Source organism: Dermacentor andersoni, chromosome 3 (assembly GCF_023375885.2).
Source record: "Dermacentor andersoni chromosome 3, qqDerAnde1_hic_scaffold, whole genome shotgun sequence".
In the NCBI taxonomy this organism is placed as follows: Eukaryota; Metazoa; Arthropoda; class Arachnida; order Ixodida; family Ixodidae; genus Dermacentor; species Dermacentor andersoni.
In genome coordinates, this window is record NC_092816.1 from 107,888,824 (window position 1) to 107,907,711 (window position 18,888).

General features: G+C 45.3%; 1 protein-coding gene across 1 annotated transcript; it reads right to left on the minus strand.

Annotated features, from left to right (window-relative positions):
- Positions 1-3,062: 3,062 nt before the first annotated feature.
- LOC129386378 (uncharacterized) lies at positions 3,063-18,386 on the minus strand. Its single transcript, XM_055074231.2, has 5 exons — positions 18,229-18,386; positions 14,624-14,730; positions 12,952-13,011; positions 7,510-7,569; positions 3,063-3,604 (listed from the first exon to the last, which is right to left on the minus strand). Exons 1-5 carry the CDS (start codon positions 18,356-18,358, stop codon positions 3,497-3,499), a joined length of 465 nt encoding a protein of 154 aa, XP_054930206.2. The 5' UTR covers positions 18,359-18,386; the 3' UTR covers positions 3,063-3,496.
- Positions 18,387-18,888: the final 502 nt, after the last annotated feature.

Sequence of the window (18,888 nt, forward strand, 5' to 3'; positions counted from 1 at the left end):
CCGCTCACGTAGGGTCGGTCGATGGTGCTCCCCCGTAGCTCAATGAGTCTGCTCACGAGGCGGCGCGTGACCTCACCGACCGCGCTTCCTCTATAAGGAGCACTGACTCCCCTCCTCTCTACGGTCACAGGGACGCTCCCGCTACTCACAACGAGATTATTAAATATTTCTACATGTCCAGAAGGGTCTTTACACCCCCTCACCCCAAGCTGAATAGGGTGCAAGCTGTTTCACTTAGGCTTCTACAGACCAGCACGTATCCGTGTCTGTCCGCTCTCCACGAGGCTTACCCCGACGTGTAACGTGACGACGCCTGCCCGGCCTGCAGCCAGACCTTCACTCTAGCTCACATGCTCTGGGTGTGCGGGTCGACATACCCCAAATTCATCAAGGAGGAGTGGGATTCGCTTCTGCGTAGCCCCGCTCTAGAAAAGCAAATCCTGGCCGTCCGGCGTGCCCGCGACCGGGCCGGTGGGCTAGACCTGCCGGTCCCGACGTGGGACTAGCCGGGTGCGCGACGAGTTCGCGTCCTCGCCGGACGTACAATAAAGTTCATTCACTCACTCATTAGCATTTGAGAGTACACAAACAACCACTTTGGCATGGACGCTATAGGAGTTCAAAAATAATTTCGTTATAGACTTCGACGCTTACGGCGACTCTAATGGGCCGTAGTAACGATTCAATCTTTTTTGTTTCTAAATTCTTGGCTGTTTCAATAGTATTTCTCAAGTTGCGTGAAACTTCTTCGCCATCGATTACTGGCGTCACCATGCAAAAAAAAAAAGGAGGAAACCGCGATCAAATCCGTGCCAGCACATATCTTTATCGCTCTTCTCAGCGTGCGATTTCCCGCTGCTTCTTTTTCGTAATCCAGCACATTAATTCACAACACAAACATGACCATGTGCCATGCCTTTTTTTTATGTGCTTCTAACCGCTCCCTTTCCGTTCCAGTGAACTTGCCAGAATCTAGCATAAACAAGCTCATCCACCAAATTAAACGTCATGACATTAGATGGGCGGCGGCCGCGCGGGCGAGCGTTTAAGTGCGCGTTTTCTGCTACTCACCGAACATCGCAGTCCCGACGCCGTAGCAGAAATTTTCCTCGCGCCCGTGCTTGCTGCATACCCGAGTTGTAGCCGATGGCTGTCTGCCGGTTCTAAGTTTCGCGAGCCAAGCTTCACGCAGCTCCTCGTCCTGCCTCTACGTGTCAATAAGGCGGACACCAGGCTCCGTTGGGTACGTCCGGCACTGCGGCACCGAGCAGTAGGCTACCACGCGGCACGCCTCCAAAGGAAGCCACTACCTAATATAGTGCTTACAAATGTTAAAGATATCCAAGGTGGGAAAACCTCGCCACTTAATCAGAACCGCAGCTCAGGTGGGATAATAAACTTTCGTTTTCAGTTCGCTTCGGCGCTTCCGATGTAGCCGACGCGGCCGCTGTGTCCACGTGATCCCTCATGCCATGCCATGCCGATGGCGGCGCCAGCTTTTCCAGTGGTGTAGCTCCCCCCCCCCCCCCCCCTTCCGATAAAATCTGGCAGCGTGCCGTCTTGTGGGTCGCGTGTACGTTGGAAGTCTTTCAAAGTTCTGCATTGGCGTTTCTCGTATGTTTATGTATGTCATCATTTATGTGCTTTCATTGACTTGTCTCTTTGAATATAATTTAATTGCTCTTGTGTGTATATTTCGAAATTTGACCAGTAACCTCGGCATATAAAAGAACCTCACTCAAACTGACGCGATACCTCTTTTTATACTCCCATTGCACCTCGAAAAAACTTCGTCCAGTACAAAGTAAAAAAGCGAAAAAACAGAAAAATATTCTCCCACGGTTCAACGCAAAAATTTCGCCACCCCCTCGCACGGGGTACAAATTCTACTCCAATCATACGGAGCATAATCATACGGAGCATACGGAGCTTGATGACAAACAATATACTCCCACTTGGGAGTTATTTCCGTTCGCAGTGCAAGCGTGGTGTTTTCGGCACCTGAAAAACTTGCACGGATATTTTCACGCATTTCGCGCGATGAACGCACCAGCCGATATAGAAAAGGCTTGAAAAGCTGTATATACGCTGCGTTGTGGGATTCGTACATGTGATCCTGCTAACTTGCTGAAAATCCCGCAGACGGGACTCTGCGTAAACGACCGCGCATGGGAGGATATGCCGACTGGCAAAAATAATGAATGGCCAATTTGCCCTTGCATTGCGCTGCCTCGAACTGTCACGCGCAATTTCATCTTACCAAGCTGCTAGGAAGAAAGAACGCATAAACCAGAGAGATTATGGAAGCGTTTTTATCAAAAGAAGGGAGGTAGTGCCTGCATACGTGGCGCATCTATATCGCTGTTCAGTGCAGAAATGTTCTTTATTAATCAGGTGCATTAAAAAGTTTTGTGGAGCGGCGAGGAAGAGTACCTTTCCTTCCTTCTCTCTTTCCTTCCTTCTTTCTTTCTTTCTTTCGAGGCAGTATATTATACATTTTTGATCAATATTAAATGTGGTCACCGGACCTTCCCGGCCGAACTTAGCTTAACACACCCCGGAATCGCCCACTGCACGGTGTGCCTCATAATCGGATCGTGATTTTGGCACGTAGAGTCTCCAAATTTAACCAATCGGTTTCAAATTACAAATCTCAACGATAGCAATGGACCCGATTGTTGATCGTCGGGTCTGAAGTGAACACGCCTTATAGGTCAAGTTCATCTCCTATATTCATGCGTGACTCGCACTTTACATTCCAGAGTGATCGCTCGTGCTGGCGTTCAATTGAAAACGTACATCACTGTCCGCGATCATACGCGCAATCTGAGCAGACAAGAATGTTTGCTACAGAACCGGTGACGAGCTTACAAAACTAGGTTTTCATCGAGCGGCCTTGCCAATACCTTCGAATACAATAGTCGCGTATTGCGCCGATGAATAGAGAGCGGTGGCTGAGCCTCTTACGGTCCGCTCCGCTCACAGCAGTATATCCTAGTGATTTACATACAGCAGCTTAACGAATACACTGGCGCGCATGCGCGCACAACGTTCATGCTGAGAGCGGCACCTAGAAGCTTGGCCTCCCTCGCTCGGCTGGAAAGCCGAATGAGCGGTGCACGAGGGTGGATCCACTTGGATGCTTTGTCCGTTTCGGAGCCACGTCGAGGGCGCGTGTATCTTGCGTCTCGTCAACGCGCGCTCAGTTTCCCTGCACTGCATCAGAGCGTGAAATCTGAGAGGAACGGCACGTAAGCGACAAATCTGCAAAACCTGCCTGGTAACTCGAGACCAGTGATAATCCGGCGATGAACAATCACTACTGCATAAGGCGAAACGACTTATTCATGGAAACATGAAACTCGCCGGTTTATTCGCACGTCCACTCTTTTTTTTTTTACATCTTCTCTGCCACTTTAATGTTTTGGAGTTCTTCAGTTTAGAACGTGGTGGCCACGGGATCCCCGATAATACTATCAGGCATCTGGCTCCGTGCTCACTGTGACGTAAGCTTGCTATAAGCAGACTCGTACAGCCAATGGAGCGCGGCGTTCATCTTCTTTGCGTCGTGTAAGGGAATGGCCAGTTGCTCCACAACACAAGGCTGAAACGAAACACGTAGTTTTTTTTTTTTTTTGCACTGTCAGACAAAGCGAGCGCTAGTATTGAGATTATCGATTATGAATTTATGAAGAGATTCACCTTACTGAACGGCGCTATGCTCACGAACACAGTTCGCGTAGTGAAAACACGTTAACATAAATGATAGCCCTGCGTGCGTGTGGAATTGTCCCAGCACGAAAGACGCGTAACTAGCATAATTGTTTTCCCTACTTAGCGGCAAATAAAAAATATATGTTTTTTTTATCCACAGCAAAACCTGGCACTGCATACATAGCAGCAAGGCACTATGCAACGTGGGCCACAGGTCACTGTTCTGTGCTAGGCCTCAGTTCTCTGCACAAAAAACCGCAGCACATGAACCGTAAAAGCATCTATTCTCGGAACTGAACTGGCATTAAAGCTTGCTTCCAGTGTTTGGCGAGTACTTCTGCACACGGACCCATCTTGGCGGCATCGCTTAAAGCTCAAGTTTATTTTTTTGAAGCTTCACTTCCGGAGTTCCTTACCAAAAATTAGGGAACCAAGAAATCGTTTTGCTCTCCACTCACTACACTTAATTTCATAAGGTAGCCTAAATTGGAAAGAAAAGACTACAATACGTTGACAGTAGTAAGACAATTTTAAATTTACGTCATCTGTTCTTTTCTAAGTTCTTGAAAATTGCAAAATAAAAGGAAAACTCACAAAGTCAAGTTGAACAGATCTTGAAGTGCACCGGCACACACATACAAATCGCTAGAGAAAGGCAGACCGGACAGCGCCTCGCTCACAGCTGAAAATGTTTATTGAACAGAAACACTATATACGTTGTTACACAAGTTCATGCGCACGCGTAACAGAGCATATATGTAAGTTAAATCAACGGAACCACCCGCGACAGAACGTCTTACAATGCCAAAGTACAAACGCAGTGAAATGATAATTATCACTAATTATCAAGGTAGGCGAAATGCTTTTGGTCATTTTCTGTCACAGGTCGTCCTGTTCATTGAACCAGCGTCTATGCACTGCTGCGCCTGCGCATGAAATCACATAACTACCATGCAGTCTTTGTGTTCAATAAGTTATTCAGTTGTTAGTGAAGCGGCTGTTCTGTCTGATTTTCTGTAACCTTTTGTGCGTGTGCCGCTACGCTTCGAGATCTGTTCCGCATGAACTTCACCCATTAGCCCGACGCGCCATCATGCTTCTTTATATATCAAGCCTACAACTCTGCTATTCGGCAATGAACGAAATCATACCACAATGTTATCACCTGCACTTCTTGAGACATGTACATAAAGCGGGCAAAATTGACGTGTTATAGCAACTCATGTTATATCACTAATGGGTGCTCCGAATTTTTTTTTCAATACTCTCGTAGACATTATAACCATTTCACATCAGATGTAAACTCATACATAACATTTATTCACTCTAATTTGTTTAGCAGATGCGGTTTACAGAGCTGCTATGTTTGCTTTTGTATACTGAGTTGTCGAATCTTAGAAATCTTTTAAAAAGAGGTTAAGAACCTAAATGCTCGCTGCAGCAAGTATAATTTAGATTTTTCTTTTTAATTGCAACAAGTTTTTGTTCAAGTCAGTTTAGTAGTTGTATACAGTATTTATCCGTTTCACAAGCATCCTAATATGGGAATGGAAGTTCATGTCGAAATGAAGCTTTCTCCTAATTAGGATGTGATTATGATCATATGTTCATTCCCGTGTGCCTGGTGTCACACAGCATACCAAAGTATACCAGACGTTCTAGTGTAAATCACAGCATTCTTTCAACACGCACCATCAACAGCCTGGTGACTGCGTCGCTGTCGAAGCTTTCGCTTCGTACACGCCGAGGCGGCGAAAAACAGAAATGAACGTTTTACCAGTCCAGACCCTACATGGGACAAGTCATGCCCAATTTCTCGAATGCAAGTTTTGTTCTTTGTTTTCAACGACACAGTAAATGGCAATACAGATCCGACTGTCTGAACAAACCAGTCATTTCACAAGCGCGCAAGATCAGTCGCACAACACTAAAGTGCCAAAGAAGGCAGAAATAAAGTCAGGCTAGCACGGTTCGCGTTGTCGTTAAGCTGGCAAGACGCATTGTCATTGTGCGCAGGGTACGTTAGCGCTACTCCGGCACAACTCATAATATATGCGACGCGGTTTTACCGCGGACACAACTCTAACGTGGTTGCTTACGATGTTCTCCGTCATGGACAAAGCAATGAAAACGTTGAGCAATAAAGCACTAATCGAAACGGAGTCCAACCTGCGGTTTGCAAAAGATACCGGTTCGCAACATTACTCAGTTGAAGGTGCAAGACCTTCCAAAAACAGTGTTTTGCGTCAGTTTGCGCTGCCATGACGTTCGAGCGATAGTTGTACGATGATGTGGATATTCCAATATTGACTACAACGTGCACGACGGAACAAATACAGTAGATGATGATGATGTTTGTCGGCATTCCCTTCGGAACGGGTCGGCAACAAATAGTCCCCCAGCATTCTTTAGCTAATCATTATTTATGCATCTATGGTAGCCTATACCCCAGCATTCAGGTTTCCAATAAAACATTTATCCCTTTATTGTACAGTTACTCGCGCCTGTAAGAAGTAGGGTTCTATCAATTTGTTCCTTCTTTTATTTCAACCAATACTGCTATGTGGTTATTGCTTCGACTGCTTTTTATTCCACCGCTTTTGGAAGGTCCGCGCTACGCACGCGTCACACTGAGTCAACGTCTTGGCTATGTGACCCAGGCGGCGCCACCTGAACAGCGATATGGGAAAATATTCAGCGCTGCTGCTTCATCACCGCGCTAACAACGCAGCCGTTGGCACGAGAAGCACCCCATACACAGCGTAGGAACAGAAAGTTGACCCGATAGCTGCACGCAACGGGGTCACACGCCGTCAGACTCTAGCGACGGTGGAGAAAGCAGCGCCCATCACTGCTGATCGTGAGCGGCGTCACGCACAAAGTGGAACACAGCGGGAAGCCGCGAAGTTCCATACCGCTTTCCCGCCACATTTAACCCATTATGAAGCTTATAGTTGTCGCCCTCCGAAGAAATGAACACAGATTGGGAAGCATTTTCCTGACTGAATGATCACATAGCTACGGATAGAATTGACGAGGAAATAGACTTATCACTTTCACTTCACTCACTCACTTATATTAACGAATGAAAACTTATAGAACAGTAGAGGAGAAATTTCGATGTATGCTCGTCTACATGCCAATCTGAACAAAAAAATCTGACATCTCAAAAATGGAGAGCTGATGGTATCATTATTAAACACAGCGACAGGATGAACTTTTATTTGGAGGATAACTGAGTTGCCTAAGCAGAACGAGGCAGTTAAAGAATAAGCAGCCGTAAAGACCAGCAAAAGTTATAATAATTTTCAGGTAAAGCCAGCTTCATTCCCGAACTCACACAATGAGCTCTGTCCATAACGTTATCATGGTCACGGGCAACATGGGCTGCCAATGTCTATGTATGTGTGTCCTAGTATTGTATGTGAGATCCGCGCGTAACAATGTGCTTTTTTGCAAAGCGGCCGCATTCGCTGCCAATTTGAAGTTAGGCTTTAGCGGCGAGAATTAGACTGTATGGATGCGGAACGCGAACAAACAGGCGGCAACAGAAACAATAATAGTCCTCATTATACGTCGATCACAGAAAGCGAAAATCACCGGAGCAAATTACATTCGTGGTGCGCGTCACAACTTTCGCATTGATCCCCGACTGAGAATTTGGTTTGCCTTCGGTGGATTTCGATATCCAAAACCAGGCATGATCCAAACACCTCATCGAGGATCCATGTTTCTGCTCCGTGCGAATGGTTGAATTCACTCTTAGGTATCAATTTGATTTCCCACATAACTCACCATCGTTTCAATGGCACGTTCCACGAGGCACATCTCCGCAGCTTTCTTGAGCGCTTGGGTCTATGACCCACGCAGACAAAATAATGGAAGTAATAAAAGGTTGTGGTTAGTCATGGATTGATCAATGACTCATTTCATTCATTCATTCATTCATTCATTCATTCATTCATTCATTCATTCATTCATTCATGGGTGAAAGAGGCTGAAATTTTCAATCGCTTTCACCCGAGTATTAAATTTACTGCTCACCACTCTCCTAGTCAGATCAACTTCCTGGACACGACGGTCTACATCGAAAACAAAAAACTGAGAACGACACTTTACCGGAAGCCTACAGATAGCCAGCAATATTTAGACTACAACAGTCATCACCCGCGACATTGCAAGCAAGAAATTTTTGTCGGACAAGCGAAACGTATAAGAAGAATCTGCAGCGAAGACAACGATTATATCCACCACCTAAATGACCTTAAAACAACGCTGGCAGAAAGGAACTATCCCCAAGTTGCTCTCGATAGAGCTTATGATGCCGCGTCAAGATTGGAGAGAGAGTCGGAATTGGTGAAGAGACAGCCCACACTAGAATCTGACAGACCGCCGGCCTTTATAACAAAATATTTTAATGCACTCCCAAACATAAACAACGTCCTCAGAAAATACCACCCAATATTATGAAGTAACGAGCGTCTGCGAAAAGCGTTCCCGGATGTACCTAGGGTTACCTATCGCCGAAACAGTAACTTTAAAGACATGTTAGTGCATGCAAGAGTCAGACAACAGCATTCCCCCGTAATAAAAGCATGTTCTCGCCCTAGGTGCTAAACCTGCAGGCACCTTAAAAGTGACATTAAAATTAAAAGCACCGCAAATAGTTGAAGTTGAACACATGAAGGCAAATCTAGCTTCACTTGTACAATTTCGTATGTGACTTATATGCTTGAATGTTCTTTCTGCAAGAAACAATATATCGGGGAAACAGGACAATCTATGAACGTCATATTAAACGGACACCGCGGGAACACAGCTAAAAAGCTTCCCAAAGCCGTCGCCGAGCATTTCAACCAACCAGGTCATAACTTTGGTGAATTTAAACTCTACATGTTACAGTCAAATTTCCGTTCTGAGCGAGAAAGAAAATACAGAGAATCACACCTTATCCATAAGTTCAAGACATTGCAACCAATAGGCATAAACGTTTCAAAGGGAGCTTTAGAATCTATTCGCTATGCTAAACTTAAAGCCATAGGCAACAACACTTAGTTGGATTTCTTGGCCTATCCTCCCTCCCCTCCCCTTTTTTTTCCTTTTCATTCCTCTCCCTTTTATTTTTTCTTTCAGTCGGCGTGTCATACGCCCTTGACACGCCGGCTAACACGCGTGGGTTGACAGACCGGAGTGGGGGGTTAGGGGTGGCCCTGGCTTTGACCTTGTGCACAGCATTCCTTTACTCTCAATTCGACACGCTAACACACCTTCCCTCCTTACCGCACCCTCGCGCCTCATACCCTCTCCCCTTTAGAAGAACCCCACCTATATATAGACCGTTTTTTCGTAGGCGCCGCCATATTGTGAACGCAGTGGCGCCGCCTATGAGCAGCGCCATACTGGCTTGGGTGAAAGCGGTCTTTTGCATGGCAGGTATACGCTCGGCGGTAGGTTCTGGCGTTTGTTTTCGCGGTCGTGTGGTCTATTTAGTATGACGTGCGTCTTCTACGTGGTAAATGGTTCTGTGAGGCGTACTGGAGTGGTTTAAGGCGTCATGGCCGGAATTTCTGCTGGCGTTGAGGTGTACGGAACACGCAGCGCGATGGGGGGGTGCTCGCATATTTGAGCCTACAATCAGCCTCGGAGATCAATTGTGTATTTCTAAATGTTCCAATCAGTAATGTGACCTTATTGCAGTATTATCCTCTATTTCTAAGCTGCGGTTTAGGAGCCATAAAACATACGCGACGATCGTAACAGCATGGGTACTGTTCTGCTACGATAGGAGCTGTGCTGTTTGACAAGCGTTCTAACTGTTCACTGCAGTTACATTGCGTGACTACTTGGTTGGATAGATGAGGTTTCCACCCGTTAATAAAATAGTTTTGGCTAGTAATAGCAGCATACCTTACAGTCTGAATTAAGCTTGTCCAGCAAAGCGACCGTTTACGAACTGCGCGAGCGTCCTAAGCAACGTAGGTGCTGGATTACAGATATATTTGTTCTGTATAGCGCATGGTCGAAGCATACGGCATCAGCGGTTATATATTTACAAACGTTGTGCGGCGTTAGCCCGTTTTCTCTTGCTTTTTAGAGAAAGAGGATGATAACCGATTTTTTCTTTTTTCGGTTGTGTTCGTTCAGTTCTCTACGACGCACTCACACGTATTAGCGAAATTTTGCGCTCAAAAATAGCCATCGCATTCTTTTTATGCGAACCCTCTCATATATTATGGCTGTATACAGGCCAAAAAGGCAATGCCGAAGCACACAGCTTATATGTGTATCGTGCTGGCTCACCAACCGCGGTGGTAGCTGTGTTGAGCAGCGCCATGGGCCTCATGCAGCAAGGCTAGCGTAGACATATGGTAATTTCAAGCATACTAGACTTGAAATGCGTGAGAACGATGCCAGTGTATCAAAAATATTTGATAGCGCCTGCCGCTCAGATGTTTCGTGGTTGCCTTAGGTTGGCCGTGCACGAGCATGCGCTCTGTATTATGTTTTACTGCCTACGCCAATCCATCAGACAGTGAGCTGATTTACCATTTAATGTTGGTAATACAGAGACGCCGGTTTTCTTTGTTGAATTAAAATCGATATAAGCAAAATAGTAAACAACACATACACGCACCGCGACTGATAATGCTCGTACACCGCGGCTGATTATGCGTGTCACATTTTTGCGCCCCCAAGACATATTTCTGCCTACAGTAGTTACCGATGCACCGAAAGGCTTCCCTGACGACCTTGTATCAACGAACATGGCGTAAATTTCACAAAGTAAGATCTAAAACATCCCGAAATCGTTCCGCAGCACGCGACAGCAATACTTTCAAGCAGCGCCGCGCCGGTCGCCCAAGCCAGAGAGGAGGAAAGGCTCTCCGCGCGCCCTTTCCTCCTCGCCCGATGAAACGGTCTATACCGTGGCGAGGAAAGCGTACGTTGCCTTGAAGAAGACAAGTCCACTTGTCGAAACGTTGGCTCCTGCATTCACCTTGTTCAGGTTTTGCTCATTGTTTATTGGTTTGGGGCACAACTACTCAAACTAACTTTCAGAAACATTTTTCGTCCAAAATGAAATTGTCAGACTGCTTTATGACTTACCATATAACAGCCATACACACAGTTCTTTTTCAACAAACAAATATTATACCAGTAAAAAATCTTTACGACTGTAAGGTAACATTAGCCTTCAAACGCGAAGTATTTGAAAATACAACGTTTCTACGCGACTTATTCTCTTTTAGTGATGATATTTCCATACACATTACCCGGCACAAAGAAAAATTAAATGTTATAAACCCTCGGGCTAACTACTCTACAGAAAACTGTCCTTCACCCTGCGCACTCTCCTGAATAATTACAACAAAAGTACCACTGACTTTTTGAAAATAACCAATGCTGCAATACGGCAACACTATGTATAAGGTATCTAGCCTTTCCCATTGCATGATTTTTGTGTTCATTCCCAGTGTCCATTTCGGTGCCTATGTATGTTTTCGATGTTCCTTTCTGTAACCTTTTTACTTCCGCCCTGTAGAGGGGGCTGCGGGCCCCTGTCAAGTTGCCATTTCATCGTGCAGCTTTTATCTGCAGCCTCCTCCATCTTTCTTGATGGGAAATAAACATTATTATTATTATTATTAAATTTTGCACTGATGGAACATATTACAGTGAATTTAGCCTATTATCACATTTGTGGATATCTGTTGCCCTATTTAGCTCTCAATAAAGCCAAAGTAGACGTCGTCTGCGGTGACTCCATTCAAAAAAGAAAAGGAAGCTTTGGTTATACTGCAGTGGTATGGTGATCTCTCACGGCTCCATTTCTTTTATTTCGCATCGAAATACTGGCGCCAGTTCGTCAGAGTGACATCACAGATTTCAAAGTAATATTTCTTTTATTTGTGTTTGGGACGTTGTGATTCAGTAAACGTCATTAATAGTAGCTAAGCTCAGTATTTTGCTTTTTATTGCGGTAGCGATTATATAAACACTCCAGGCGTATTTCTGCAGTAGGCATCGCCGGTGTGTTCCGTATTAAGTCCAAGGACGATAACATCGTCGCCGCGTGCCGTATGGTGTATGTGCGAATTAAAGCTCGCGAGAGTGAGCAGACGATGGCGGCTAATCTCGCGCGCGCAATGGAGCAAAGCGCGGAGGAAGCCTGCCGTCTTCCGTCGCTCGCAAGGCACCGGGGGAGGGGAGGAAAGGGGGGTTCTACTCTGGCCACTGCTGAATATGGCGCGGGCCCTACCTTGAAAGCGATCTGCGATGAGTACAGAGTCAGGTACGCCGGAAGCTCATAGTTTCGTGAGCGCTGTGTTCCGGCCGCTTGGTTAGCGCTGAAGCGAGATGCAGCACGAAGGTCAATTCGCTTGCTGGCTGCTGCCGCTCTTCATCGCGCCAGCACTTTGACAGTAGGTGTCCGCTCTCATCGAGTGAGACGTGTTTCTGTTTGCCTGTGCGCGTCTGACACCATGCTTGTTAATTTAGTGAGTAAGCGAATGTTTACGAGCTTATTTATACTGCAGATAAAACTACTATCCTTACTTCGTATAGCTGTCCACTCATTTGCCATCGCGATTGATCCTTCGCCTTTGGGGTGAAACTGCGCCTTTTGTTTTATTGCAATGAAGTCCGTCGTTGCCGATAAAAAATTAACTAGACCCGAAAGACGCCGTCCAAACGGATGACCTCACGCCGTGCTAGTGCCGATACGTTAAGGTGGCGTCGCCACCCGTACGTCTTTCGTTTTTGCGTCTTTCTGGTTTACCAAGCATGTTCCCACAGCACGAGTGGTTTTCGTGGTGCTGTAGGAGGGCAATTTATTAATACGACTGAGCAACTTTTCTGATCAGTGGCCTTTTATATGCTCCAGTGCACCCTGTCTTGTTGGAGCGTGCGAACGCTACTCTAATTCCCCTAATTTGTGAGTGTTAAACCCGACATCTGGGTATGCGCATACGCTCGCATAACCTGATAAATTATTGAAAATGCTCGTTGGGCGGTTATATCGATTCCGAAATTAAATACGCCATTTGCGCTGCTGTAATGGGCAGCACGCCTTCAGTAACGGTTCCTGGTTTTAAAAATTCAATCCAGGGCTAGATAACAACGAGTAAAATCTATGCTGAAGATATTCGTAACGTCAAAACGGCAAGTAAACCGGCGTTATCGAGAATCACTGCGAGCATAGCGCCAAATACTTAGGAAGGGTTGTGCCGTGCTTACCTGATTTGTTGTGTACTCTTGTACACAGAGTGCGTGGTGTCTGCATATGGCTTCAAGAACCTGAATAAAATGTGATGTAATGGAAAAATGAGGACATCATCCGTGAAGTTTGCGCGATTACTGTGTTGCCATGCTGCGTACCCAAGTTTTGTTAACAAAATTGGTGTCGAATAACGCTTCGGTGAATTGCAAAGACTTCTAAATACCGGCGTATCCCCCGCGTTCCTTAAATGATCATTCCAATGCTCACTCCCACACAATACTCCTGGTTCTTTCGTGTACTGCTTTAATCGATTCGATAGGCAGCTACAATATACCTTGTACTGGTCGGGCTTGCTCGTAAAAGATTGTCAACCAAGCGACGACGCTAAAGAAGACAGGTCCACCTACATGGCGGTTCCAAGGATTCTATGACCAAATGATCATTATATCTCTATTCTATCCTTTCTATCTCTTTTTAGTGTCCATTGTGCATTCATTTTATATCGTAGTCGTGTCGTATTTCATGCGCAATTACATCGACACTTGGTTGACCCGATCTTTCTTTCTGCCTTTGACACTCTGGAATGCACCCATCACCCCAGTTTCCTTGTTGCTCTTTTAGTCTACCGCGAGGTACAGGACCCATTAGCCCTAAGTGTCCACGTGTGCCTTCTCCTCACGAATGACCATGGCTGCGCATGATTATCCACGTGGTTGACCGCATACGCGGTCCAAGCGTAATTTCTAGGAGGTATTCTGCGCTGGGTGCAAAGACAGGGCGAGCCAAGACGGCTGGTCGCGTCACGTGCGCTGTGTTCCCGCTTAATAGGGGCTGGAGGCCGTGTAATCCGAAGTGGCGGATGCGCCATGAAGCGAGAGGAAGCGTGAAGCGCTCGTTTGCCGAGGTCGATGCTCTCGTTCACGCCACCGTTGTGACAAGTGTTTGTGGTTATCGAACGGGATCAGTTCGGGTTTGCCTCTGCGCGCATTACACTGTCCTTGCTAATTTAATTAGTAAGCGAACGTTTATTGCAATTTATAAGGCTTGTAAAACTACGTACATTGATTCATATTGCCACATGGTGTGGCACAGCAAGGGGACTGAAGAAGAAGAAGAGAACGAGGTTCGTCTCGGCATCGCGCGTCAACGGTTACGTTTCGTGAAGTACAACCCCCCCCCCCCCCCCCCCCACACACACACACACACTCCCCATTCAGCGTGTATACTTCAGCAGGGTATACGCGACAATATAATTGCCGGATGCTTTGCTATCGCCATGAATTATTCGCTTTTCAGGCGAAACTGCGGCTTTATTGTTTTCACACATTTTGCTGGCTTAGATATTATTACCCCGTTAAGAATGTTGTGTTATATATAAACTCGTAGTTATAAAAGAATGTCGAACTACGCCTAAGCAGCTCTTGCGCTTTTGGCCGCGCCGTGAGGACCCAGTATGTCGTGTTATTATGACGAAAAGTTTATAGTATGGAGCGCACTGCAAATCGCGCTATTTAGCCAGCACATCAAAGGTCCATCAAACGAAAGGTAATGTAAAATAAATTTCGCACGATTTTTTTTAGAACGCCACCAGAACAGCAGCTCAAAGGTTCCACTAGGCCGCTCGTTTTAACATTCGATAACAAAATTGTAGCCTCCATAAAATACATAGACTTGCGGCGTTTCACTTACGCTGATCACAAACGTCGAACCCAATTTGTACTGCAGCACAACGTCCGCCAAGCAGTCGATGGCCATTTCGGACACCGGCCTCAGCACTGCAATCATGTCTGCCGAAGCTGCAGGGCAATTAACTTGATTTAAATAGCCCGCGCATACTCAACAAAAAGAAACTATGTAATTTACTGGAAACATTGCATATGACGCATGAAGAAATGAAAGACGGTAGCAGATTTTGGTAACAGTTCTAAAGAAAGGGAAATCTGCACTCGAATCCTAATTTATGCTTTGCTTGGCATTTACACCCTCCAGTTTAACCTGCACAATAATTTAGTGCTTTCCCGTTTCGGTCTTCAATAGAGGACCACGCAACCAAACACGGCTCGTATCAAAAGGGTAAGCTGACGATTCAATGGACAAAAAAAATCTTCGGATTCCCCCACATTATCACCTGAGCAAGATGTACTTGATTAACTCTATGAATCGATGATTTCCCACTTTAAGCGAATATTTATGGATAACAGTAAATTTTAAGACGACCACAATTCATTGCACAAGGTGTAGGCCTGGGCGTAGCCGTTTTTCACGAACGTACAAATAAATTCAAATTTTTTTCAGAAGCCAACTGTTAACGCGTTATATGCTTCTCCTTCGATTTCGCTGCCGTCTAGCCACCCTTAACGCTTCAAGTCTGGCTTCGCGCTGCTGCTTGCGCCCATTCTGTTGCTCTAATAAACATACTATAATTTTCCTATGCACATCGTAGGCATTGTATGATTGCTTAGCGACATTTTCTCTTAATTTCAACCAGAATTTTAGGTACTCGCAAGTGAGCGCTAATTCAGGAAATGTTACATAGTATACGTATATGACAGGTTACATAGAGTTTCCATATTTTATCCTAATACAGGCGCAACTTTCATTAAGACAAAAGCTCGCACTTTCATAAGGTCATGTGTTGGAACAATTTCAGGTCCTCGCTACACATGAAATTATTTGCGATAAATTAAAGAGTAGTAAGCTAGAAAAAGTGTTCATACTGGGTGGATGTCTCGTTTTCCTTTAATTACTTCTCTCCACTTGGCGGAGTTCTGCAGAATAATTATTATTTATTTCAAAATACTGCAGGCAGCAATGCTGCCCTAGCAGGAGAGGGTTACATCAAGTGCAATGACAAAGATTTCCCAAAGAAATCTACATTTGCACAATCAACAACAGAGGCTGGCAGACAATTCCACTCTTCAATTGTGAGCGAAAAAAAAAAGACTTCTGAAACATTTTCGTCCTCGCAAAGTACGGGCGGATAACATTCGAGTGATTAATTTTAGAAGGCCTGTGTTGTGAGCGGGAAAGATAAGTTTCGCGCGGGAGACCGATTTTGTTCTGATATATCAAATAAAGCATTTTTAGTCTCGCAATCTTTAAGCGGACACGGAGGGGTTCCAGATTCAGTCGCTGCAACATGTCAGTAACAGATGAAGAAGACCGATAGTCAGATACAATAAATCGGGCAGCGAGGCGCTGAATTCGTTCTACTTGTGCGATATCTTTAACGTAGTATAAGGACTGGTTTGTGCTATTGATTTTTAGAATAACTTGAACAATTTTGTGGTCCCAGATACCATCGGAAGTAATAATTGAGTAATCTTCAGGAAAATTTTTCAGAAAATCAAGGTCACGAATCGATTGCTCAGTTGCAGTGGTGTGAGTCGGAATAGTGACTATTTGTTTCAAGTCATGAAAAAATGAAGAATAGAGAAGTAGGCGTGCATTGTCAGCATCATCGGGCCCCAAGATATCGCGAGTACATTCCAGTCTATGCCTGGCAAGTTGAAATCGCCAGTGAGCATGCGCACTAGGTAAGCGGCCAGTGCTTCCAGGTATGACACATTGCTTTTTGGTGGCCGGTAAACCACGCCAAACAAGGTAGAAATATTTTTGTAATTGATTTTACACCAGACACTTTCATGGTTTCGAATGCCCTCAAGCTAGACACATTGTACTTCATTTTTTGTTGTTATAGCCACGCCCCCTCCTCATCCTTCGCGATCGCGTCTTATCTTGTGGGAAGGCGGTATAATTTCGTAATCATTAATATTAGGTGTAAGCCACGTTTCAGCTACGGCAAGTATATGAGGGTTGTGAAGCAAAAGAATGTCTTCAAGCTGATTAGACATATTCGCAAGACTTGTGGCATTCCAGCACCGACAACTCACATAAATATCCATCTGTAACAAAATTCATCTCTGTCTCTCTCACTGTCGGTTCTTGAAGCTTTTCAGAGTTGCAATCTGTTACCATCCTCTAGATAAGGAAACTTTTGGGTACGCACGCCGCATAGCGGAACATGAAAGGAAGTTGGGAAGTGGGTTGATGTACAAGCCGCTGTTCTGTGCTACAAAAAAAAAAAATGCTGTAACCAGCGCGTAATCTCAATGCCTGCGGCGTTGCACATTTGAATCTCGAGTCTGATGCTGGCTACGATGGCGGCATTCAGATGGGAGACGAATACGAAAATGCTCACGTACGGCGATTTTTGCACACCTTAGAGAAAAGAACCCATGTAGCCAAATTGTTACGGCGCTCTCCACTGCGCTGTCTCTCATAATTTATTGTGCGATTCCAGGACGTTACACACACCAAACTATGTAATTAAAAATGCTCAGTATTTTTAGACGCGCGAAAAAGAAACTGTATTATAAAAGTAAGAGCGTAGGGAAACGCCAGAATATTTGTGCAAAACGCGGCCTATTGCATTATTTCCGGTGAGTCAGCATATATAGGGCCGTCTGACAAAGGGCGGGACGATAGGCTGCCTTTAGTACGAACAGTCACGTTGAAGCATATTGTTACATTTGTGCTTTGCTAGGTGAAAGGATCGTCCAGTTTAGGAATGAGGACAGACAATTTAAAAAAATGCGCAAGCGTCTGAAATTCAAAGCATTGAAAGATACAAAACTGATTGTGCGAGTGCATCGTAAATGCTTTCTGATCCAAAAGAAAAGTGGAAAAAAAGCTGGTTTTTCAGACGGTTACATTGCACGGGAATAATAGGGCGCGTTGTTTAGGCGGCCATTGCGCTGACCTTATCTTAGTTGCAGCAAATTCTAAAACCCATGCGTGTATTCTGCCTTCGTCGAAATAAACACCTCTTAGAAACGGTCCTCTTCGTCCATGTCTGCTCCCAACTTTCCTATATTTTTGATGCTGCGCACAAACCCACGCTGTGCCTCAACCCCACTGCCCCCTCTTAGTGCCCAACCAACCAAGTCTTGGACATGAGTCAGCTACTGCAGTTTGTCCTTTAACCAGCAGTGCGGTGTTCCTGATTCCAAGTCATGCCTATCTTCATGATATATGGGCGTAAAGCGTCGACTATGCCTTATTTTCAGTCACGGAAGTGAGCATATTGGCTAGTATAGAAGCTGCAGTATTCGAGACATTGCTCCTTGTATGACCTTGAACTTCCTTTAAATATTCGATGTTCGTCTTCAGGCATGGGCAGCATAGTCTTTCACATGCAGGAAGCAGTTATTTAGTGATGACAAGGGTACTCTTATTTACTTGAGTGCATGCCGCCGTTTGCTATAAAATATTTCGCCTACTGAAGTACTTACAAGGCGGTTTCCTGCAAATGTCTCCCGGAAGTTGTTCTTGTGCTGCACATAGCGCCGTTGCCACCAAGGCAGATACACACAGCTTCACTAACATAGTATTGCGGCGATTGCGCAAGCACGGAGGCAGCATAGCTGATGCGTACTACGCAGGCCTGAAGTGTTTCCGCAGTAAAGGCTTAGGGATCTATCTCGCGCACAGTCGCGTCAATGTTGAAACATACGCGTTTGCGAGGAGGTGTGCCTAGGAATGGAAATGATGGAGCACCCTCCTCGCGGGTAACGAGTGCGCCATACGTTATACTTATCAGTCAAGATATGTCTGGCACCATGGAACCTGGTGACCGATAACTTCGAACTTAGCAGTGCGGAAAGAGTGCAAGTCTAAGCAAGCAGGAAGCATCCCATTGAATAGTCCTTGCGTGACCTGGAAAAGTTGTGTATCAGGAATGATGCATTACGTGCCAAAATAATAGCCGCTGCATTGATGTGCTTCAAATACAGAGGTCCCGAAAGGAGCCAGAAAATATCTGCCCAGACAAAATAGGACTTGGAACTTTTGAAATTTCGACTCAAAAGCTTAATAGATGGGCCCGGTGACCGTACGTTACTGCAGTTCGCTAACCGACTTGCTCCCGCCATGCAGATAGTCGTCTATCTCAT